Below are 23,874 nucleotides of genomic sequence, written 5' to 3'. Positions count from 1 at the left end.
ACTAGTCCTTAAGAACTATAACTAGTCCTTAAGAACTATAACTAGTCCTTAAGAACTATAACTAGTCCTCGAGTAAGAGGACTAGACAGCACCGTTTGTCACACTTAGTTCATGCTGAACTCACGTGGTAATTGGAATGACCATCTGTGTTAGCTAATTGGCTTTTCCCAAAGGGAAAACAAACCTCTTGTGTTTTCATGATAGAGTCCTCTGAAGTTGGACTCTGTCCCCCCACGGAAACTGGGAGATGAGGCTCTGTATTCCTTGATGGTGACACAGAGATGTCAAACCATGTCAAAGAGATGGTTCCCAGGTCCTTGAGAAAGACATTCCTGGGTTATGAAGCTGACAAAAAGCTTACCCTCTAAAAATATTTATATATATATTTCTAAGAGACAAAGAAAGAACTTGCAAGTTTTCTTAAGTAAATGCTCAAGAAAAGTGAAGCTGGAATAAGTCTCCACCCTTATTTTTAACAGGGAGAATTGAACCTCTGTATTTTTTTGGCTGTGCTGCACAACTTGTGGGATCTCAGTTCCCAGATTAAACCTGGACCGCAACAGTGAAAGTCCAGAATACTAACCACTCAGCAACCGTGAACTCCCTTGAGCCTCTTATTTTTAATTTGTTTTTGCCCTTACATGCTTACATTGATGTAGCCATCCCCAGGCTCCCCACCCCTTTCACTTGGCAACCACTATATTTCTCCAAGTCTGTACTCTTGATATGAGCATAGAAGTTATATAAATGGAATCATACGATATGCAACCTTTGGAGATGTTTTTTTTCATTCAGCATAATGCCCTTGAGAATCATTCACATAAATAGTTCATTCCTTACTTCATTGCTGAGTAATAGTCCATGGCATAGATGCACAGTTTGTTTAGCCCGCTCTATCCTACAATAAAAATTTTAACCCCATAGTTATACTGTATATCCATTTATGTACTCTGACCCCTTGGAGGGCCACAAGCCATTGTAATATCTAAGATTTTCTGACTTTCCCTCCACAAAGTAGTTTTTGCCCCCTTGGGTTGATATTGCCCCCACTGAGAATGCATATTCTAAGAGTTTATTCACTTGCTCTTCTCTCTTGCTCCAGTTAAATGCTCACCTCCAGATGGAAGTAGAGCGACTTATAGTCCAAGACTATGCCATAGAACATCAGAAATCAATTGTCCCTGCTTCCACGGATGACTTCTACCATCGGAGTCGCCGTAAACCAATCAAGTAAGCAACCTTCCCTGTCATGTTTGTTTCAGAATGTAGCAGAGCTGGTGGTGCCCTCCACCAGAGTGCTCCTTGAATTAATGGTTGATCATGTTGGGATGAAATCCACTCACTTCACATATCTGCTGGTCTCCAGCAGCCAGCCAGCCAGGCAGGTCTCTGCCTCTTAGAAACCTCCCACTTTGTGTAATAGACAGGCTTCAGATGCTTAAGGACTAGCACTGACTGCATTTTGAGATGAGGGCTAAAGCAGAAGTGTGGTCTCCTGGGGGAGGTGTCTCGTCTCTGGTCTCCATTCTGGAGAGTGGTGGTTCTCCCAGAAGTCCCCACAAAAGGGACTTCTGCAGAGGAAACAGACAAGAGCCTCACACTGTCTTACATATGGAAACACGAGTGGTAAGGAGAGCTTGTTCACTGTTTCAGAGTCCAGCTACCAGAATACATCCTGGACTTTGGCTACATCATCCTCGGTGACGTCCAAACCCACATCATCAAGATCACCAACACCAGTCACTTTCCAGTGTCCTTCCATGCAGAGAAGCGTGTCCTTCACGACACAGGTGACCAGGCTGGAGACCCTTCCTATTGTATGCTGTCATTTCTGACAAGTTGCCCAGCTGTACTGTCCTGGAGAGGTGGTTATGTTTCTTCTGGGATCAACTGAAAGAAGCGTTGGGCTATTAGTCAATACTTTGAGGGATTGTCGTGCCTCAGATGGGCTCTCTCTAGAGCAGCTGTTGATTGCTACTTTTCCTTCCCACCAAGAAGTTTTGTTTGTCTTGGTCCAGGCTTTAGTATTGAGCTAGACCGGGTGAAGAATCTACCTTACTGTGAAACAGAAACATTTGAAGTGCGATTCGACACACAAGGGGGCAACGTTTCTGTTGGCAACAAAGAGGTCATTCTGCCCATCAAGGTAAGATGCACCACTGGGTTCAGTGGATCCTCCCCAGCTTCCAGCCCTGCTTGCTGACCACCCTGTGATGATCCGCAGCTATTTCAAAGCCATGGTTCTTCCTCCAAGCCTGTGCTATGTGGTAACAGCGATTTTATGCCCACTCTAGGTGGTTGGAGGGCCACCAGTTCACATCCGTCTCCAAGCCAAGGTGACCGTTCCCAGTATGACACTGTCTTGTGGAAAAGTGGAGTTTGCCACAATTCAGTGTGGACAGTGCCTTGTGGAAACTATTCAGCTTTCCAATCATCTCCAAGTCCCTTGTGAATGGTTTGTCCAGAGCCATAAGCAAGTTGTTAGCAAGGTAAGTGAGTTTTGGCCCATTGTCGCCTTTTTTCCATCTTCATTTATGCCAGTTTTATAATTCTAGACTTTCACTCTCTTCGTTTCACCCTCCTGCTCAAAAACTTTCAGTGACACCCACTGCCTCCTGAATAAAATGTTGGCCCTCAGCCCAGCACTCAAGGGCCTATCAGGTCATGCTATTTGGCGAATATCTTATTTATCTTGGTGTCCCCGGTTCCACACATCCCCTGACACCTGGGAGGTAATCGGTAAACACAGATTGAGTAAATGGAAATGGAATCATTTTCCAAAGAAAATGATCTAATTGTCTGATATTACTTCACCAGCTGGAGAAACACATGCCAAAATACTTAAGACGCAAACTATGTGCTGAATCAAAGCCAAAGACACGGATCTTTGAGATTCAGCCCACTTCTGGGGTCTTGGATCCTGGTGAGAGGTCCAATGTGCAAGTGAAATTCATGCCCAAAGAGGAGGTAAGCTTTAAAGAAATGTAATCAGACTCCCCGGATCTCTTTGAGATTTACTCGAAGTCCATGCTTAATTGATCTCCAGGGAAGCTTTGAGTGATCTGTCCCTCATTGTTCTGATTATGACATCCAGTGCTCTGGTTCATACAGGAGCTGTTGTCCTGGTGGTTAGGCGCACTGCTGCTGCCTATTCCTATCTAACACCCTGACATCTATCAGTAGACCTGGCTTAGTGGCCTTCTTCCTTTGTGCTTGGAGGGAGCATGATTTTGGACAAATTACTCAGCCTCACTAGACCTCATTTGCTCACAGATAAAATGAAAAATAATAATATCATATGTCCCCAAATCCCTTATTGCAATTTCAAAATCCAATAAGATCTAAAAATGGGGGCGGGGCAGGGAGGAATTTCATAAGTTTCAGACCCAAATTCATTTGGCAGAAAAACCTGATCTGAACTGACATGAAACTACTTAACCTTTATTTACCTGCCTTGGTTTGCAGACTCAAACACTATAGCCACAGAAATAATAATGTGCTTGATGCCAGGGGACCCTGCAGAGGATACTTTATAACATAGGGCATGCGGTATGTTTACCTTTTTAAAAATCTGAATTTTTAAAGCATCTGGCCCCTAGGGTTTCAGGTAAGACATTATTGACCTGCAATAGCTACCTCCAAGGGTCATTTTGAAGAGGAAATGAATTAATGTGAATAAAATGCACAGCATTCTGCTCTATATGTACTGGCTCAATATCTACTTACTATTATCATCAGTAGTTGTGATAATAATAAGTACTTCCTGATAAACATACTCCCTGGGCCTCACAAATGTCTCTTTTGCAAACACCATCAACACAAAGCTACTCCTGACAAAGAACACAGTGAAAAATGATAAAATCGTAGAACCAGAGAGGATCTCAAGAGGTTACACTGTAAAGACTTTTGCTCAAAGCCTAAGGCATTTGGAAGATGTTTTTCCTCTATTCTTTTAAAAGAAGAAATGGATGTGAGTTTTATAAAACACCTATAGTGAACTCCTGTTTTCTGGGTAACAGCTTTGATGAGATGCTTAAGAATCTAGTGAGAAGAAAGAAAAGTGAATGGTTTCATATCTGATTCTAAAATAGAGTCCCTGTTTCTATCATTGTCAAAATCTCTCTGATCCTTTAAAAGAAAAGAAAACTAACGTGTTTGTCATTCTTAGGAAGTCCTAAGACTATCAGCGGGGTTACTCAAGATTTTGGATGTCTTACTAAATGAGGGAATTATCAGTAAATATAGTGAAAAACATAGATTTGTTTGCACAATTCCATAAATCCTGAATTAGAATTGATCAAAATTAATAAAATATTTCCACCAAATGGGAGAGGAAGTTTTTAAGCATCATTTTTATTAAAGTATAGCTAACTTACAGGATACAATGTTGTGATAGTTTCAAGTGCACAGCAAAGTGATTCAGTTATATATAAATATATATATATATATTCTTTTTCAGACTCTTGTCTATTATAGGTTATTAAAAGATATTGAGTAGAGTTTACTGTTCTATACAATAGGTCCTTGTTATTTACCTGTTCTGCTAATAGTAGTTTGTATATGTTAATCCGAAAGGTTTTATCTTTGCCCCCACCCCACTATCCCTTTTGGTAATCATGAATTTGTTTGCTGTGGCTGAGTTTATTTCTGCTTTGGAAATGAGTTCATCTGTACCACTTTTTTAGATTCCACATATGTGATAACATACGATATTTGCCTTTGGCTTACTTCATTTAGTATCTCTAGGTTCATCCATGTTGCTAATGGTGGTATTTAATTTTTTTAATTCCATTGTACATATATACCCCATCATCTTTATCCATTCATCTTTTGATGGACATTTAGGTTGCTTCCATGTCTTGACTATTGTAAACAGTGCTGTTATGAACATTGGAATGCATCTTTTCAAACTAGAGTTGGGAGAGGAATTTATTAGCTGTGTACAAGGGCTTTCCCAGGTGGAGCTAGTGGTAAAGAACCCACCTGTCAATACAGGAGACATAAGAGAGGCAGATTCAATCCCTGGGTCAGAAGATCCCCTGGAGAAGGAAATGGTAACCCACTCCAGTATTTTTGCCTGGAAAGTCCCAAGGACAGAAGAGCCTGGCAGGCTACAGTCTATATGATCACAAAGAATCGGACACGACTGAAGTGACTAAGCACATACACATACTAGGAACTGGTTAGCCTTGGAATCCATACGATCCACACCTTTATTTGTACTAGCACCGGGAGCACAGAGAGACTATTGATGTCCCCACTAACAACTCCTAGACATTATAACGTGTTCTGAATACAAGGAGATGAATGAAATGTTTTAGAAATATTTCCCTAAAAAGCAGTTAAAATATAGAATTTTAGATCACATAAGATGCTAAACCCATAATTAAATAGAAAAGCTTCATAGCCAATAATTCATTTTCTTACTCTCTCCAACAATAGGTATTTTTTGAACTTGTATCTACGTCCTTACACATTCCATCCAACTGATTTTCCCCTTTAAATTAAGGTATTCAAAAGCTCCCCAAAGTGCTCAGTCAATCATGCCGTTCAAGCCCAAGCCATGGGCCCAAGTTTCACAATAACCTGGGCATCTGGCTAAAAGTGCAGAATTCCCATCCTTTCTCTGCCAAGTCAAGGTCTCTAGGAATGGGCCTGCGAATATGCATTTTAATAGATTTCTCAGTGAAACCAGACTAGGGTAACTGGCGTCACTGTCACCTGGCATTTGGATTGTAATTGTATGAGATGAATTGATTGCCCTAGCTGATCATCTCTGACCCGTTGCTTAACTGTATCTTCAAATAATAGAAGTATGATCATTCAAATTCTCTAAGAAACAGACTTGAAGTCAAGAATTTGAGTGTAAGCTGTAGGAAATGTTCAGCTCAGTCCAGTTCAGTCACTCAGTTGTGTCCAACTCTGCGACCCCATGAATCACAGCACGCCAGGCCTCCCTGTCCATCACCAACTCCCGGAGTTCACTCAAACTCATGTCCATCGAGTCCGTGATGCCATCCAGCCATCTCATCCTCTGTCGTCCCCTTCTCCTCCTGCCCTCAATCCCTCCCAGCATCAGAGTCTTTTCCAATGAGTCAACTCTTTGCATGAGGTGAGCAAAGTACTGGAGTTTCAGCTTTAGCATCATTCCTTCCAAAGAACACCCAGGACTGATCTCCTTTAGAATGGACTGGTTGGATCTCCTTGCAGTCCAAGGGACTCTCAAGAGTCTTCTCCAACACTGCAGTTCAAAAGCATCAATTCTTCAGCGCTTTCTTCACAGTCCAACTCTCACATACATACATGACCACTGGAAAAACCATAGCTTTAACTAGTAGGAAGTGTAGGGGATACTAATAGAGAAGTAGAAAGTGATCAGGAAAAGGAAGGCAGCTAATAGGGTGTGAGAGTGAGCCAGCTACCTTGGACATTGGATCTTAATCCCACTGGAAACTCAGAGAAAATATACAAAATGCACATTTCAGAGTTTTCCTTCCCCAGGAGTGAGGGAGCTCAGGTCTTCATACAGTAACTCCCGGGAATCGTTGATTGAGGATTGTTCCCAGAAGGTGTTATTTCTCTGGCATTTCTGCCTTGCCCTGGCCTGCTCTATACTTATGGGACGCAGTGCCCATGAAAGGAGAGCCCAGAGGTGCAGATAATGGCAGTGGGACATCCGAGCACATTGGAGGTTCTGAAGGGTATGAGAACAACATTCTGAGGACTGTGATAAAGCACTGGTACAGTGCTAGATTCCCAGCATTAACACTCTAATCTAAATTGCTCTCATGCTGTTTTATAAGAAAAGTTTTCTTTCTTAATCTAAACAGAATCCATTTTGTTCTCCAGTGGTTATCAGTTTTACATGACACACAACAGAAACAGATTCAGAGGCTTGTTTTGTTTTTATGTTTCCCAGAAATTCTACAGCCAAACCTTGGTGTTCCAGATTTCCCAGAGTGCTCAAAAGCTTACTCTGCTGGCGGAGGGGCAAGGTCTAGAACCACGCTTGGAATTTAGTCCCTCGGTTCTGGAGCTGGGGCCCCTGCTGCCCTACGCAGCTGGAGATGAGGCCGAGGTGGTGGTGAAGAATCCCTGCAGCTTTCCTATTGAGTTTTACTCCTTAGAATTTGACCAGCAATACCTTGTAGAAGAGAAGGTGAGCACAGGTCAAAACCAAACTCCATTTTCCTACACATGCTGGGCCCTGCTAGGTACTCTCCTATCTGCTTGGACAACTCCTGACCCTTGCTCCTTCTTCCTATGAACCCTTCCCTGTCAATTTAAAGACCACTTCACAGTCTTTCCTAACCTACTTCCCTTGCCTTGAGAGAATTCATTGCTTCTTTGTGATCTCATTATACATTTTAAACAACTAATTGAAAGACTAATTCATGCTTATAGTTAAAACAGTAAAGAACATATGCCACAGTCATTGTATCTGAAGTGAGGTTCTTATGGACAGCATATATTTAGGTCATCTTTTTAATATACTCTGGCAGTGTCTAAATTGGGGTATTTATATATTACATTATATTTAATGTAATCACGTTAGGACTTAAGTCTGCCTTTTTCCCCCCTGTTGGTTCTGGGCTGCATATTTTACAATTTCTCCGCTTTATCCATTTTTTTTTTTTTACTTAATTTTTTTAGAGCAGTTTTAGATTCTCAGCAAAATTGAGGGGAAGGTGCAGAGATGTCTCATATCTCCCCTCCCCCCACACAGGCATAGCCTCCCCTATTATCAACCTCTCTCACCAGAATGGTACATTTGTTACTATTGATGAACTTGTGTGACATCCTAACCACCCAAAGTCCATAGTTTATAGTCCACTTTTGGTACATTTTAGGGATGTAGACAAATGTACAAGTATCCATCATTACAGTGTCATATAAAGTATTTTTATTGCCCTAAATATCCTCTGTGCTCCAGCTGCTCATCCCCCCTCCTCCCAACCCCTGGTAACCATTGATCTTTTTCCTGTCTCTGTAGTTTTGCCTTTTCCAGGATGCCACATAGGTGGAATCGTATCGTATGTAGACATTCACACTGGCTTCTGTCACTTAGCAGTATGCATTTAAGATCTGCTTCCTCTGGACTCTCCACCAACTTGGCCTTTGAACACTGTCTTTACATCCAGTGTTTATGCTCTGCCCAATTTGGATTCTGTATCCAGAAATTTTCCTCCAAGTGGGACTCTGTCCCTCTGGAAGCAAGCTTCTCCATTAGGTAATATTAAGTGTTCAATGGCTTGTGTTGGCACAACAGCCTTCAGTGTGGGCCAGGGTCTGGGGAAAGCAGAATCTGAGGCTCTGAGATTTGCATGCAGAAGGTTTGTCAGGGAGTGGTCTCGGGGATGATCCTGTGAAGAACAAGGGCCGTAGGCCTGGGTAGATGAGGAGATAAACTGTGGCGATGTGGCACAGACAGTTCAGCTGGTCCCACAGGACGCTGTGCACCTGGGCTGGCTCTTTAACGCTGGCCTGCTGAAGCAAGTTGGCCAGGCCTTTGTGTCTCTATGTCAGCCAATCTTTGGACCAATCCTTCCTTTCCCCACTGATCTGCTGTGCCATCTCTGTCTTGTATCAAAGCTCTGCATACACATGGGTCTATTCTGAACTCTCTCTTCTGTTTCAGTTTGTCTGTCCCAACATTTCTACCTCCCAGTCTGTTGCTCCAGCTTCGTAAGTCCTGATATCTGGTAGGACAGTCCTCTCTGTTTTTCTTCATTAGCATTTTAACTATCCTTAGCCCTCTGTTCTTCCATGTAAATTTTAGAATAAGCTCATTAATATTGGTTTCAAACAACTAAAATTGGTGATCTTGGAGAATGGTGACCGGACTGATTTTTCACACCAGTAACTTAGGAAGTAATTGCTTTCTAGGAGTTGACTTTACTGTCTTCTATACTAAATATACATACACCCTAGAGTAGCTGGATTTAGTAGAAAGAAAAACAGGTTGCCCCAATTAAACTTGACTTCCAGATAAACAATGTGGGACAAATTCATACTTTAAAAATTATCAGTTTTTTATCTGTAATTCAAATTTAACTAGGCATCTTATGCTTCATCTGACAACCCTAATATACATCTGTCTCTGTGTTTCTCTCTCAAACACACATGCACACACATACACACACACACACACGTATGCACATACATACCTAATGCCATTGTACCTGTTTTTCTCTATATCCTCTATTTATGAGACAACCATTTTTTTAAATAACATGTCACTCAAAATGGATAATTGAGTTCCTTACTTTTGTCAATGGGGGAAAAAAAAAAAAGAAAAACAGTAAATGTTTTTAAAACAAGGAGAAAATTCTTTTCCACATGGGAAATGCCCAGACACAAAATCCTATATCCCCTGTCTATATCCCCCATATCCAGGACTCAACCTTACACTTTAGACCTCTGCAGAGGACTCTGCCCTTTGAAGTCCAGAAAGTATTTGTGCACACCCCAACCTTGGGTAGAAGTAGGGCTTTCATGAGATGGATGGCAGGTCTACCTGGGGCTGTGGGGAGGAAGCTTCCAGTCAGACCAACAGCAACTCCCGTTCTCCTTGTGCAGATCTTGCGAACACTGAAGGGCTATGATTCCTACAACTCTCTGCTGCTGCCTCCTCGCCTTCCAGGGGAGAAGCTGCCCCCAGAGGTGTATGAGTACTTCAGGGAGATAAAGCGGTCCAAAGAGGAGCAAATGAAGGTGAAATATCTGGAGAGTCTGGCGCAGGATAACGGTGAGAACTCAACGGCTCTGGAGCCCCTGGCTTTAAGATATCTCTACTGGGAGATGAACCATTTACTGAGCACCTGCCAGGTGCCGGGCAGGCTTCAGGTGTCCTGGGGATTTCCTTTCTAACCCTTACAGAATGGCCCTGTTGTCCCCATTGTATAGATGCACACCCTGGGACACATTCTGCTCTCACTGGAGTCTGGTGGGGAGTCGAGGCTTAAAAACAGCTATTGCAGATAGAGAAGGATGCTTGCTAGATGCTTGCAAGCTCTGTGCCGAGGGCTTCACACATACAGATGAGAGAGGAAGCAGTGAAAAGCCAGGCCCACAGTTTTAAGTGGCAGAACCAGCACTCAAGCCCAGATGTCTCTGACTCTGGAGTCCACGACAGTAACCACTCTACTCCACAGCCTCCAAGTGTGTGCCTAGGTGATGCAAGGTAATCCATCACACATGGCACACATTAGTGCCCTACGAGAGGTAGGGGTGGGAGTTCACATGAGGAAGGACCCTCCATGATCATAACCTCAATCACAAAGCTAGGCTGTGCTCTTATAATCTTGCCCTTTCTTGCCCAGCATCCCCAAGCTATCCGTCATCTGCCCAGGGGCCCCCTCGTGTATACTTGAACGTCAAGGTTCCAGGGTGACCTGCAGGGGGACCTGTAGGATCGTGTAGCTTGTTGGGGTGCTTGCTTGTCTTCCCTTCTTCCCTGTGCCCTCATCCTAGAAATTCACCTTCTCCATTCTTTCTTTCTTTCGCATAATCGTCATCATGTGTATATTCTTCACACCCATCTCCCCCTCTAGACAAGGAGCCCCCTAAAGGCAGTGACCATGTATTCCCCAGTGTAAACCCAGTGCATGGACCAGCGCCTGATACATCGCAGTGCCTGATAAATGTGTGCTGTTAAAGCAAATGAACGAAGCCCATTTCTCCTGCCCTTAAAGCTGGCTTATTGTCTCTCAGGGAGACAGAAGCTAGTTGGAGAACATTAGTTTGCTCTAAAAGGAGAGGAGAGAAGAAGGCTGCCTGTCCACCTAGTCTCCTGGTTGTATTCACTGAGCATATTGTTCTCCAGAACTACCATTGCAGATACCACAGACTGGGGGGCTTAAGCCAATGAAACTTATTTTCTCGTGATTCTGGAGGCTAGAGATCCAAGCTTAAGGTGCTGGTGGAGTTGTTTTCTATGACCCTCCCCTCTTCGCTTGTAGATGGCTGTCTTCCCACTCTGTGTTCATCAGGACTTTCCCCCTGTATGTCTGTGTCCCAATCTCTTCCTGTAAGAACACCAGTCGTGTTGGGCTGTGGGTGGATTGGGACACTTACATGACCTCATTTTAACGTAATTATCTGTTTAAAGCCTGTGTCTTCAAGTAGTCACATTCTGGCATACCGGGGTGGGGGTAGGGAGCTTAGGACTTCAGCAAATAAATGTTATGGAAACTAGTTAAGTCCATAACAAGCACCCATTGTGTTCCAAGCACTGAGCTGATGTGCTGGAAGGGAGATCAGTGAAACCAGTCCCTGCCTTCGAGAGCTCACGGTTAGGAAGGGTTGGGGAATGGAACCAGAATTGCCTGGTGGCCGGAGGCAGAGAGCCCTGAGAAGCTTTAGGGCAGAGAGGATTTAGTGAGGGTCAGGAAGGGCCTTGTTGCTCTCATCCCCGTCCTCCGCACCTTTCCATTTGGCCCAAGAAAAGTTGGTCTGGAGCTGCGACCTGAGGGTCAGCAAGAGTCCAGGGAAGTGCTCGCCCTGCTCCTCCCCAGCACTTCTCTGAGCTCCTGCTCACTCTGCTGTCACAAAGAGAGTCCGTCCTCCTCTGCTTCCAGACCATATCCAGGGAAGGCTAGCAGCTCCAAGCTGCACTGCTGCCATTCCCAGGAGAGCTACAACCTCTCTGACTCAAACCCAAAATTAAACAAAGAGGATGTCTTAGCTCCAGGGCAGAGCGGACCTTGCACAATGACAACCCGATGCACCCACTGATACTCTGTGGAATCAGGACAGTGAGGAGGGTTCGGGGCAAATAAAGTAGTAGATGTGCTCAGCAATGCTCATGAAAAGGAGGAAAGCAGGCTGCAAATTGGTGTGTGTACAGTATGATCCCATTTCAGTTTGGAAAAATTAAAAATCTGAGAGGCTGCAGGCTCTTCCACTCTGGTATCCGATGAAGCTGCCATTCCTGTACCACCGTTTTTTGCTATCTCTTTCTGCAGCTAAATTTTATCATTTTTGCTCTTTGGAATTTCCCAAATTTTCTGGAGCAAATGTATAATTCTGGTATCTTTTTTTTACATTAAAATATGGAAATACTCTGGGCAGAGAAACTTGAAGGCTGACTGACTACAGTTCTTTTCAGTTTGGGTCAGATGGCCCAGGCTGATGGTAACCAGTTCTGTGATTCTCCTCTTTGTCTCTCTTCCCTTCTTTGCCCCATCTCCCTGGTCCTCTTCCTGACTCTTCCTGAGTGCTTCCGCTCTTTTCCCTCAGCAGAAGAGGACGACGGTCCCTTGTCAGAGCAGGGCACTTCGGCAAGCACAAAGAGGACCTCGCTCAGCCGAGGGATCTCTGTCACATCCAACCTGGAAGAGCGGCACATCCCAATGGTCGAGTCCAAGACCTACCCGGAGGAAGAGGAGGATGAGGATAGCCTGGAAAAACTCATGTTGCAAAGTAATCATGCATTTTAATGTTCGGGTACCAGTTCCTTCTAAGCAAAAGTGGAAAGTCTGTTCAGCGCCTTCACCTTTCTCCATAAAATGTATTTAACTAGCACAGTCATGCATTAATTCTACAGTTTGAGTAGGCCATCATTTATTTAGCAGTGTCCCTTACGATTGCAAACACTAGTTTCCAGTGTTATTTTTAAGCAGGAGCGATTCCCCCAAATGGGATTAAGAATCAGAGAGTAATCTGTGTTTCAATTCTAGTAGCTATGGACAAATTATTAGCCAAAAAGGATGCTTTCGTCCACTATGAGGTGAGTGACGCTGGCAGCAACATCTGCAACAGATTGTGCTGGTCATTTTAAAATACCATGTAGGTTAAGAAAAGTCATCCCATTTTCATCAGAACCCGTGTGAATTGTGGGTGTATCCACATGCACGCATATGCACCTGTGTATTTTTAATTTGTAGCTGACAAGATTCAGAGTATTGACAGCCACTCTGTGGAGGAGGTTGGAGAAGTAGAGAACAACCCAGTGAGCAAGGCCATTGCTCGCTACCTGGGCATTGACATCTCTGCAGAAGGCCGCATGGCCAAGAACCGGAAAGGCATCGCCATCATCATCCATGGGACGCCCTTGTCAGGTACGCACAGGCCTAAAGAGTTTCCCCTTTGGGATAAATTTACAGTGAAATTCGCATGTGCAGTTTTTGAGGCAATAAAATACTCTTCTGTTTGAGATTTACGTAACAAAGGATTATCCCTAAATTGTTACATTGCCAACTTTAAAGATACAAAGTTAGAGAAAGAGAAGGGACATCTCATTTTTAATTAATACATCTCTGAATTGTTGGAGGTTGTATTCTTTCAATAATTTAATAGCATTAAAATATTAAAGAAAAATCCAAGACATTAAGTCATTTAAGAAGTGGTGGGGGAAATATGTGCAAACTCCTTGCTGCTGCTGCTGCTGCTTCTAAGTCGCTTCAGTCGTGTCCAACTCTGTGCGACCCCATAGAGGGCAGCCCACCAGGCTCCCCCGTCCCTGGGATTCTCCAGGCAAGAACACTGGAGTGGGTTGCCATTTCCTTCTCCAATGCATGAAAGTGAAAAGTGAAAGAGAAGTCGCTCAGTCGTGTCCAACTCCTAATGACCCCATGGACTGCAGCCCACCAGGCTCCTCCGTCCATGGGATTTTCCAGGCAAGAGTACTGGAGTGGGTTGCCATGTCCTTCTCCACAAACTCTACTGACCTTGCAGTATTATTTCTAAAAATTTCTCTTAGGAAAGTAATCATATGGATAAAGACTAACTACATTCGGTGTTCTCTGCAACACTGTCGGCCATATGAAACATTTGGGAGCAGTTGAAGTATACAGCATGAAGTATACAGTATGCTAGTATGGGGGACTAGTTCATTAAACCATAGTGCATTCTCTAGGACATGACTGAAGTGACTTCGTATGCATGCATGCATGCATTCATGTAGTGAATTATATCACCTTTAAAAACAGTGTCCTGTACACCCATTATCATGGCAGCGTTACTCACAATAGCCACAAGGTAGACACAGCCCAACTGTCCATTGATGGATGAGTGGATAAACTAAAGGTGGTACAGTGGGATATTATTCACTCATAAAAGGAGGGAAATTCTCACACACACTAAAACATAGATGAACCTTGAAGACACTATGCTAAGTGAAATAAGCAAGATGTGAAATAGCAATTACTTAACAATTTTTAAAAAGTTAGAAAAAAAGAAAAAAGAAAAAAAAATAAAAGAAGAAGTAAAACTCTCACTGTTTGCAGATGACATGATCCTCTACATAGAAAACCCTAAAGACTCTACCAGAAAATTACTAGAACTAATTAATGAATATAGTAAAGTTGCAGAATGTAAAATCAACACACAGAAATCTCTTGCATTCCTATACACTAATAATGAGAAAGTAGAAAAAGAAATTAAGGAAACAATTCCATTCACCATTGCAACAAAAAGAATAAAATACTTAGGAATATATCTACCTAAAGAAACTAAAGACCTATATATATAAAACTATAAAACACTGATGAAAGAAATCAAAGAGGACACTAATAGATGGAGAAATATACCATGCTCATGGATCGGAAGAATCAATATAGTGAAAATGAGTATACTACCCAAAGCAATTTACAAATTCAATGCAATCCCTATCAAGCTTCCAGCGATATTTTTCACAGAACTAGAACAAATAATTTCAAGATTTGTATGGAAATACAAAAAACCACGAATAGCCAAAGCAATCTTGAGAAAGAAGAATGGAACTGGAGGAATCAACCTGTCTGACTTCAGGCTCTACTACAAAGCCACAGTCATCAAGACAGTATGGTATTGGCACAAAGACAGAAATATAGATCAATGGAACAAAATAGAAAGCCCAGAGATAAATCCACACACATATGGACACCTTATCTTTGTCAAAGGAGGCAAGAATATACAATGGAGTAAAGACAATCTCTTTAACAAGTGGTGCTGGGAAAACTGGTCAACCACTTGTAAAAGAATGAAACTAGATCACTTTCTAACACCGCACACAAAGATAAACTCAAAATGGATTAAAGATCTAAATGTAAGACCAGAAACTATAAAACTCCTAGAGGAGAACATAGGCAAAACACTCTCTGACATAAACCACAGCTGGATCCTCTATGATCCACCTCCCAGAATTCTGGAAATAAAAGCAAAAATAAACAAATGGGACCTAATTAAAATTAAAAGCTTCTGCACAACAAAGGAAAATAGAAGCAAAGTGAAAAGACAGCCTTCCGAATGGGAGAAAATAATAGCAAATGAAGCAACTGACAAACAACTAATCTCAAAAATATACAAGCAACTCCTGCAGCTCAATTCCAGAAAAATAAATGACCCAATCAAAAAATGGGCCAAAGAACTAAATAGACATTTCTCCAAAGAAGACATACGGATGGCTAACAAACACATGAAAAGATGCTCAACATCACTCATTATTAGAGAAATGCAAATCAAAACCACAATGAGGTACCACTTCACACCAGTCAGAATGTCTGTGATCCAAAAATCTGCAAGCAATAAATGCTGGAGAGGGTGTGGAGAGAAGGGAACCCTCCTACACTGTTGGTGGGAATGCAAACTAGTACAGCCACTATGGAGAACAGTGTGGAGATTCCTTAAAAAATTGCAAATAGAACTACCTTATGACCCAGCAATCCCACTGCTGGGCATACACACTGAGGAAACCAGAATAGAAAGAGACACATGTACCCCAATGTTCATCGCAGCATTGTTTATAATAGCCAGGACATGGAAACAACCTAGATGTCCATCAGCAGATGAATGGATAAGAAAGCTGTGGTACATATACACAATGGGGTATTACTCAGCTGTTTAAAAGAATACATTTGAATCAGTTCTGATGAGATGAATGAAACTGGAGCCAATTATACAGAGTGAAGTAAGCCAGAAAGAAAAACACCAATACAGTATACTAACACATATATATGGAATTTAGAAAGATGGCAATGATGACCCTGTATGCAGGACAGCAAAAAAGACACAGATGTGTATAATGGACCTTTGGACTCAGTGGGAGAGGGAGAGGGTGAGATGACTTGGGAGAATGGTATTGAAACATGTATAATATCATGTAAGAATCGAATTGCCAGTCTATGTCCGATGCAGGATATGGCACGCTTGGGGCTGGTACGCGGGGATGACCCAGAGAGATGTTGTGGGGAGGGGGGTGGGAGGGGGGTTCAGGTTTGGGAACGCATGTACACCCATGGTGGATTCATGTCAATGTATGGCAAAACCAATACAGAATTGTAAAGTAAAATAAAAAATAAATAAATTTAAAAAAACAAACAAACAAAAAAGAAAAAGCAATTACTGTTTGATTCCATTTATATAAGGACCCTAGAGTCATTGTATTTATAGAGACATAAAATAGGATGGTGATTTCCAGAGGCTGAGCAAAGGGAGGAATGAGAGCTTATTATTTAATGGTACAGAATTTCAGTTTGGAAAGATGAAAAATGTGGGAGATGGATGGTGGTGATGGTTGCACGACATTGGGAATATACTTAGCTTTTTAAGCTGTGCACTTAAAAACAGTTAAAATGGTAAATTTTGTATGTATACTATGACAATTTTAAAAAGTACCATTGAAATGCATTAAATGAATAGAAAAAGGTTCATGATATATCGTTTTAAGTGGAAAAAAAGTCATGCTTACAATTTGTAATCTCTGTTCATTTCCTCTTGTTACTGTAACAAATAACCCCAAATTTAGTGACTTAAAACTTTCTTAGAGTTCTGGAGATCAGAAGTCTAAAATGGGTCAACAGGGGTGCATCATTTCTCGAAGCTATAGGGGGAAGAATCCATTTCCTTGCCTTTTCTTCTTTCTAGAAAAGTTGTCTGCATTCCTTGGCTCATGGCCTCTTCCTCCATCTTCAAAACCAGCCTCATAGCATCTTCTAGTCTGTCTGTTTCTGTCTCTCTGTTTTCATCATCACATCACCTGTTCTCACTCTGACCACCCTGCTTCTCTTGTGAGGACCCTTATTACACTGGGCCCACTGAGATAACCCAGAGCCCTCCCCTACATCAAGACCCTTAATTTAATCACACCTGCAAAGTCCCTTTACCATGTAAGGCACCATGTTACAGGCTCTGGTCTTCCCTGATGGCTCAGACAGTAAAGAATCTGCCTGCAGTGTGGAAGACCTGGGTTTGATCCCTGAGTTGGGAAGATCCCTGGAGGAGGGAAAGGCTACCCAGTCCCGTATTCCTGCCTGGAAAATCTCCATGGACAGAGGAGCCTGGTGGGCTACAGTCCATGGGGTCACCAAGAGTCAGACACGACTGAGCGACGGAGCACAATGCATCAGAGGCTTCAGGGGTCAGGATGTGGGCATCTTGGGGTGGGGGATTATTCAGTCTACCACCTAGCCCACTACTTATTTTTTATAAGAAGTGTAAGTAAAATAGTTACAGATGCATAAATAGCAGCCATATGTTAACTATAATCTCTCTGGATGATTAAATTATGGATCTTTTTTTCTTCTGTTATTTCTGAATTTTCTGCTTTCTTTTTTTTAATGAGCAGGTATTTTGAATGAGAAAAACAGACATCAACACAAATTAATCTTTAAACCAAAAAAGTATCTTCCTAGTAGAATGAGGGAAGTAAGAGCTACAAGATTTTTAAAGTTCATCTTCTAGAATCACTTTTTAAGTAGAGGAGACAATCCAGAGGCAATGTGGATTGCCATAACACATGGCTATTCAGGGGTAGAATTAGGGCCAGAACCCCCAGTTATGACTCCTTGCTCAAGTCTTCCCTCTTTTCTTGGCTGCCACACAAGAGACTTAGAGGCCAGGACCTTGGAGAGGTCACTTTATAGGAGCCTCTGACCTAGAAACTTCTGTTGAGAACAGTGAGCAAATGAGAGCTGTGAAATTCAATCCTCTGACCTTTTTTTGTAGGAAAGTCAGCCACCGCAGTCAACATGGCCAGGTACTACAGCGCTGCCTGCCTGAACCTTGACTCTGTTGTGCTGGAAGCCATCTCTGACAGCAGCAATGTCGCAGGCATCCGAGCCCGGGAGCTCTGCATTCGGGCTGCCATAGAGCAGTCCATGAAGGAGGAGGAGTCTGGTGAGAGCCATTTCCTCTGACTCTTTGTGGCCAACTGGCCCTAATCCCACTGGCGATGCTCAGTTTACCGCCCCCCCACCCCGGGTTTTTCTCCCACAGCTCCGTCGAAGGCTGACTTATAACCTGTTGCCCATCAGCAGCCAGGAGAATTCTCTCCCACAGACATCCCCTGTCCTGGCTGCCCAGTGCGCCTGGCACTGCAGGGAGCAGGGCGCATATGGCCCACATCTTTGTGGGTGACCCCTGGAGCGGGGACTGATGTGCAGAGCAGAGAACAGTATGTAACAGAAGTACCAGCTTCTGCAACAGACCAACTTTGAGATAATTGAGTTCCAACAAGCATTTGGGGAAGTTTTCAGGGAAATGGACTTTGAAGGAGGAGAATGTTGACAGGCAAAGATGAAGATAGACCAAGAGAGCAGGGGATGGTAAGTTAGAGGTGGGAAGACAGGTTGCGGGCAGTCACAGTTGACTTTAGTGCTGAGATGAGGCATTTGGATTGTATTTTGAAGGAAAAGAGGGATTGGGCACTTTTCACCCTGTGGGAGAAATAGCCAGAAAGTCACAGGAGGGAAGGCACCCTCGTGGTGTCTTGTAAAGAAAGCAGTAGTGAAGCTGAATGTGAGTGGGGCTGAGAGTGACCTGTATGGCAGGGGCTTGAAAGAGGGGGAGGCATTCAAGGTGGCCACACTCGATGACCACTCACAGAAACCAGAAAGGGAGATACGCCGTTGACCAAGTCAGGGGACATGGGGAGGAGAAAGTTTGCTGGAGAGGAAAATTAGGTTTTTAAACCCCACAGTGGTAGTGCTTACTGCTAAGTACTGAGTAGTATGGCCTTACCCATCAGAGGTTAAGAATCCTGACTCGCTCAGATCCTCTAAAGACGTGCGGGGCAGGAGAGCAGCTGCTCAGTGTGCAAAAATCTATGGACCATAAAGCCGAGTGCCTGCCGAGAGTAGGCTCATTCTCGTAATAGGAATGCTTAGAACAGCATGATGTCATTCCTGATGGTGTCCCACGCTTACTAGTTGGTAGACCTGGCTGGAGCTTTCAGGAGAAATGGGAGATTCTTTGCTGGGAAGATGAGAGAAACAGCTTTTTAGTGGTGTAGGGAAGAAAAAATTTTCTCTCTACTTTTCTGATTTCTTGACGGAGTGCCCCTGTAATAAAAAGCAAATTAACAAGAGAAGAACAAGTTTATTAACATGTATGCTTCATGTGTCGATGGGCAATACTCAGGGGGGGAAATGAGTGGCTTTTAGAATTCAGGAGTAAATGCCACCTAATAGGGAAAGGAAAGGGGGTTGTGATCCTGTTAGGGGAGGGTCAGTGGTTTTTAGGAAAGATGAAGGGGCCTTAGGAGGATGGATGGGAGGTATGATGACTTCTGATGGTTTGGGTGTAGTATGGACTTGAGTCTTTCTTCTGTGACAAGAGTCCATCTCCCTGGTTGATGAAGCTTCCCTGGACAGGATCTGTGACAGTGAGTGGAGCTTCTTAGGGAGACTCTGTCTTCAAGTGGCTGGGGGGAGGTCAGAGAAAGCCACTCCTTGCATTTACTGCTTTTTTCGAGTGCCTACAGCTTAGAATAGCCAGGATATCACAGCAGCATGTTTCGAGGTAGCATATCCTGAGCTCCTATTGTCTTTCTTTGGGGGTGGCATATTCTGGTACCCTTTAGTGGGAACCCCAAGCTGCATCATAATTCCAGTTCTGTTAGATTTTTTTTTTATTTCCTTTTCTGTCAAAGTGCATTTCTCAGAGGTCTTCGGAGCTGTGTTGATGTCCCTTGACAAATCATAAATTTGAACTCCCTGAGAAAGTAATGTCAAGCTAAAGGCTTAATGATTGGGAGAGACTTCCTCAACAAAGTGAGAGATGTGGCTGCTGAAGTATAGGAAATCAGTTCAGAAAGTTCCAGAAAAAGAAGAGAGAGATGGACACAGGGCAGGATGGGACCTTGGAGAACACTTATCTTCCAGGAGGAGACAGAGGCAGCGGAGCCAGGGGAGGTGGAGAAGGCAGAGTGAGGGTCAGAGGCAGGGGCAGTCAGGAGGGCTGCTGGAAGGGGGCCAGAAGGACTTTCATGCCTCTCCAGAGCCCTAGTTAAGAGTCTGGGGGACCCTTCCCGCTTTATTTTTCTCATAGCCCTTATCCCTAGTTAACATACTATTTATTCTACTTACTCTACTGTCTGTCTTCCCCCCACCCCCACAGGAATGTGAGCTTCCGAGGCAGAGATTTGTGTTAGTTTTTGTCACTAATGTATTCCTGGCATCTAGAGCAGTGCCTGGTTGCATAGTAGACACAGTAAATATTTACAAACATGTATTAAATCAGTAAGTGAATATGATCAGAGATGGCTGAAAGTTCAAACTGAATGATCCCTGAGAAGAGGACAGCTATAGTTCATAGTTCAGAAGTCACTGGTGACTTCATAGAAAGCCCTTTCAATGGTGAGGGTTAAACCCAAAGCTACACTTGCTGCTGGCTGTGAAGTCAGCTGGCTGTCCTGAGGTGGAAGTGACCAATGTAAACCCATGGGTCCCACACAGGACCCGCTGGCTGCTTGAAATGTGCCAAGTCCAAACTGAGGTGTGCTGTAAGTATATGATATGTGCTGGATTTTGAAGATTTAGTGAGAATAAAAGGCTGTAAAACAGCACATTAATAATCATGTCAGATTTCCCCGGGCAGGCAGTTTTGCAAATGATTACCTTCTGGGCTGGAAGAGAAGGTGGGGCAGAGTCTCGTGGGATCCCCTAAGAAGATGAACAGTGTAGGCCGGGGCTCCAGCCCAGACTGGGCACACACCCACCATCGTCACCATCCACCCCCAGTGACGCAGGGCCAGCCACAGGTGGAGGTGGCTGCACCATCCCCAGAAGAATCACACTAGGTTTCAACTTGCCATCCTCCCTATTATTTCCTTATTATCCTGAGGTGATTTTCAATATAAACCCACTCTCTCCATGTAGCCCAGGAAGCTGCTGCTGTGAGTCAAAATGCTGTGGGACAATTGCGACTGAGCAGTGAGACCCTGGGCAAGTTAACTTCGGAATCCACTCTGCTAACTCCCGAAGTGAAACCTACCAAGCCTGTGCGTGGGAGTGTGCTGCTCACCAAGGGCAAGGCAGAGAGCCACGGCTCTGGGTCTCAGAAGCAGCATCACCAGCACTCGTCCGAAACGCCCCAGGTACAAATCAGGGTTCCTCAGAAGGAGGGTTGGGATCCCCCCTCCTCCTTCCCCCTAATCCCCCTCCTTCTTCTACCCCTCCTCCTCCTAGCATCTCGCATCGGGTCAGCACAACCTCATTCCTACAGGTGCCCTGGCCAGGCAGGCCTGGGTACTGCCCTGTACCACTCCTGGTGTGAGGCAGGTCAGGTCCTGGCAAAGTGAAGATAAATAAAGCAAAACCCTGCACTCAGGCTGAACTAAGAGCCTGATGAGGGTGATCACCATACATTTTATTTGCAATAAAATGAGATTAGGACAAAAGAGGTATGTAAAAAGAATTAGGTTATACCATCCGAAATTGATATGAAATTGACAGTATTCAACCACTTGAGACCTCTGTTGCAACAACTTCATATGGTTCAACCTACTTCTAAAGGAATGTTAATATAAATTGTGGGAGGGCTGCAGGGGAGTCTTGAAAAGTCATAAAGAAGTCAGAGAGTTTGAGTCATGTGCCGAGGGACTTCAAGAACAATCTCGGCTGAATAGCAGGGGCTGAAGCCAGAGAGAGTGGGTGGCACAGTGGATTGTTGGTGGGAACCAGAGTCAGATGAGTGCAAGCTTCTGAGATATTTGAAAGAAAGGGAGAAAAGATCAAATAGTCATTAGAGGAGCAAACCCAGGGTCAAGAGAGTTCTTTCTGTGAAAGGAGGTAGAGGCATAAGCAGGTTCTCTAAAGATAGGAACTCCTGGAGAAGTATAAGATGATGATCTCCCCAAGAGGGAAAGAGATTCCAAGGAAATGTGGCAGGGGAGACCAGGATTAAGCACAGTTGAGGGAAATTGGTGCCATCTTCCTCTAGAGTCAGTAAAGGTGTGAAAATAGATACAGCTACTTGTGGGGGAAGCAGGGTGGAGTGAAAGTGAACAAATGTTTGAATGAATGAACAAATGTTTGCTGGTCAATACACATACAAGGCATCTTCTACAGTGTTCCTACTTGAAACTTACAGCAGTTATTCAAGTGAGATAGGAATCTTCCAGTTTACAGTACAACCTCTATTTTATAGATGAGGAAATGAGACCCAGAGATTAGACGATTTTCCCAAGGTCACATGGCCTGTTAAGTGGAGGAGCTGTTGAAACATCAGACTTCTGGATTCTGACTTCTGATCCTTCTGTCTCGAAACAGGTTTCCTCCAGCCCTCTCCCCTCGGGGCCCACGCAGCGTCGACTCAGTGTCAGCGCCAGTGTTGGAGGTGATACTGGGCTCGTGAGCTGTGTGCTCCCTGAGGAACTATTCACTCAGATTCTGGCCGACCGAATTCAGGTACGTCCACACCTACCTACATGGAGATGCAGGGCTTACACGCCTGTCCCCCTGCTATAATGCTGAGATTCTGAGCCATTGCCCACACACAGCAGCTCAGAACCCAGGGGACTTGGAGAGGAAAGATGGGTTTCTTCACCCTCTTTTGTCCTTTTGATAGCCGTCGTCAGTCTCTGACCCTGACTGTCTGCTGGCTGAAACCACACTCACCTTAAGGACCAGTGAGCAGAAGGTAGCACATTCAAAACACACACATATACAGAGTCATGGTACAGCCCTCAGAAGTACATTAAAAATCATAACGTGGAGCCATGATAAGTTAGAATTTGGAGTGATGTTAATTGTGGTAAAAATAAGTGTTTACATAGCTCAATTGGTAAAGAATCTACCTGCAGTGCTGGAGACCCAGGTTCAGTTCCTGGGTTGGGAAGATCCCCTGGAGGAGGAAATGGCAATCCACTCCAGTATTCTTGCCTGGAGAATCCCATGAAGAGAGGAGCCTGGCAGGCTACAGTCCAGGGGTCACAAAGGGTCGGATGTGACTAAACTACTACCACCATGTTATTAACTGAGAAAATCAGATTATTAAATAGTATGTAAACCATAGTTATATTTCTCTAAAATATTTATAAATGTGTATCATACACATAATAAAAATCCTTAAAACACATGTTAACTGTGGTTATCTTTGGCTAGCAAGATTATAGGTTTTTAATCTTCATACATTTCTGAATTATTTTATAATGATATATGGCTCTTAAAGTCAGAAACACAGTAACTGTTTCTTTTTGTTTTGATTTTTCATTAGTGTTGTTCAGTTCAGTTGTTCAGTTGTGTCTGACTCTGTGACCCCATGAACCATAGCACACCAGGCCTCCCTGTTCATTACCAACTGCCAGAGTCCACCCAGACCCATGTCCATTGAGTCAGTGATGCCATCCAACCATCTCATCCTCTTTCATCGCCTTCTCCTCCTGCCCTCAATCTTTCCCAGCATCAGGGTCTTTTCCAGTGAGTCAGATCTTCGCATCAGGTGACCAAAGTATTGGAGTTTCAGCTGCAACATTAGTCCCTCCAATGAACACCCAGAACTGATCTCCTTTAGGACAGACTGGTTGGATCTCCTTGCAGTCCAAGGGACTTTCAAGAGTCTTCTCCAACACCACAGTTCAAAAGCATCAATTCTTTGATGCTTAGCTTTCTATATACTCCAACTCTCACATCCATTCATGACCACTGGAAAAACCATAGCCTTGACTAGACGGAC

The 23,874-nt window shown here is 43.6% G+C and overlaps 1 protein-coding gene across 1 annotated transcript in view; it reads left to right on the top strand.

Annotated features, from left to right (window-relative positions):
- Positions 1–23,874, top strand: part of HYDIN (HYDIN axonemal central pair apparatus protein) — a 344,459-nt gene that overhangs the window by 245,593 nt on the left and 74,992 nt on the right. The window contains 12 exon segments of the mRNA XM_040253754.1: positions 1,103–1,230; positions 1,654–1,790; positions 2,019–2,146; positions 2,295–2,489; positions 2,818–2,967; positions 6,920–7,159; positions 9,580–9,748; positions 12,244–12,423; positions 12,888–13,061; positions 17,926–18,096; positions 21,078–21,295; positions 22,470–22,607. Coding sequence (XP_040109688.1) covers positions 1,103–1,230; positions 1,654–1,790; positions 2,019–2,146; positions 2,295–2,489; positions 2,818–2,967; positions 6,920–7,159; positions 9,580–9,748; positions 12,244–12,423; positions 12,888–13,061; positions 17,926–18,096; positions 21,078–21,295; positions 22,470–22,607 — 2,028 coding nt within the window.

This window comes from Oryx dammah, unplaced genomic scaffold, assembly GCF_014754425.2.
Source record: "Oryx dammah isolate SB20612 unplaced genomic scaffold, SCBI_Odam_1.1 HiC_scaffold_13, whole genome shotgun sequence".
NCBI classification, from domain to species: Eukaryota; Metazoa; Chordata; class Mammalia; order Artiodactyla; family Bovidae; genus Oryx; species Oryx dammah.
Note: the sequence above shows the minus strand (reverse complement) of the source record. Positions and strands in the feature narration are given on the sequence as shown.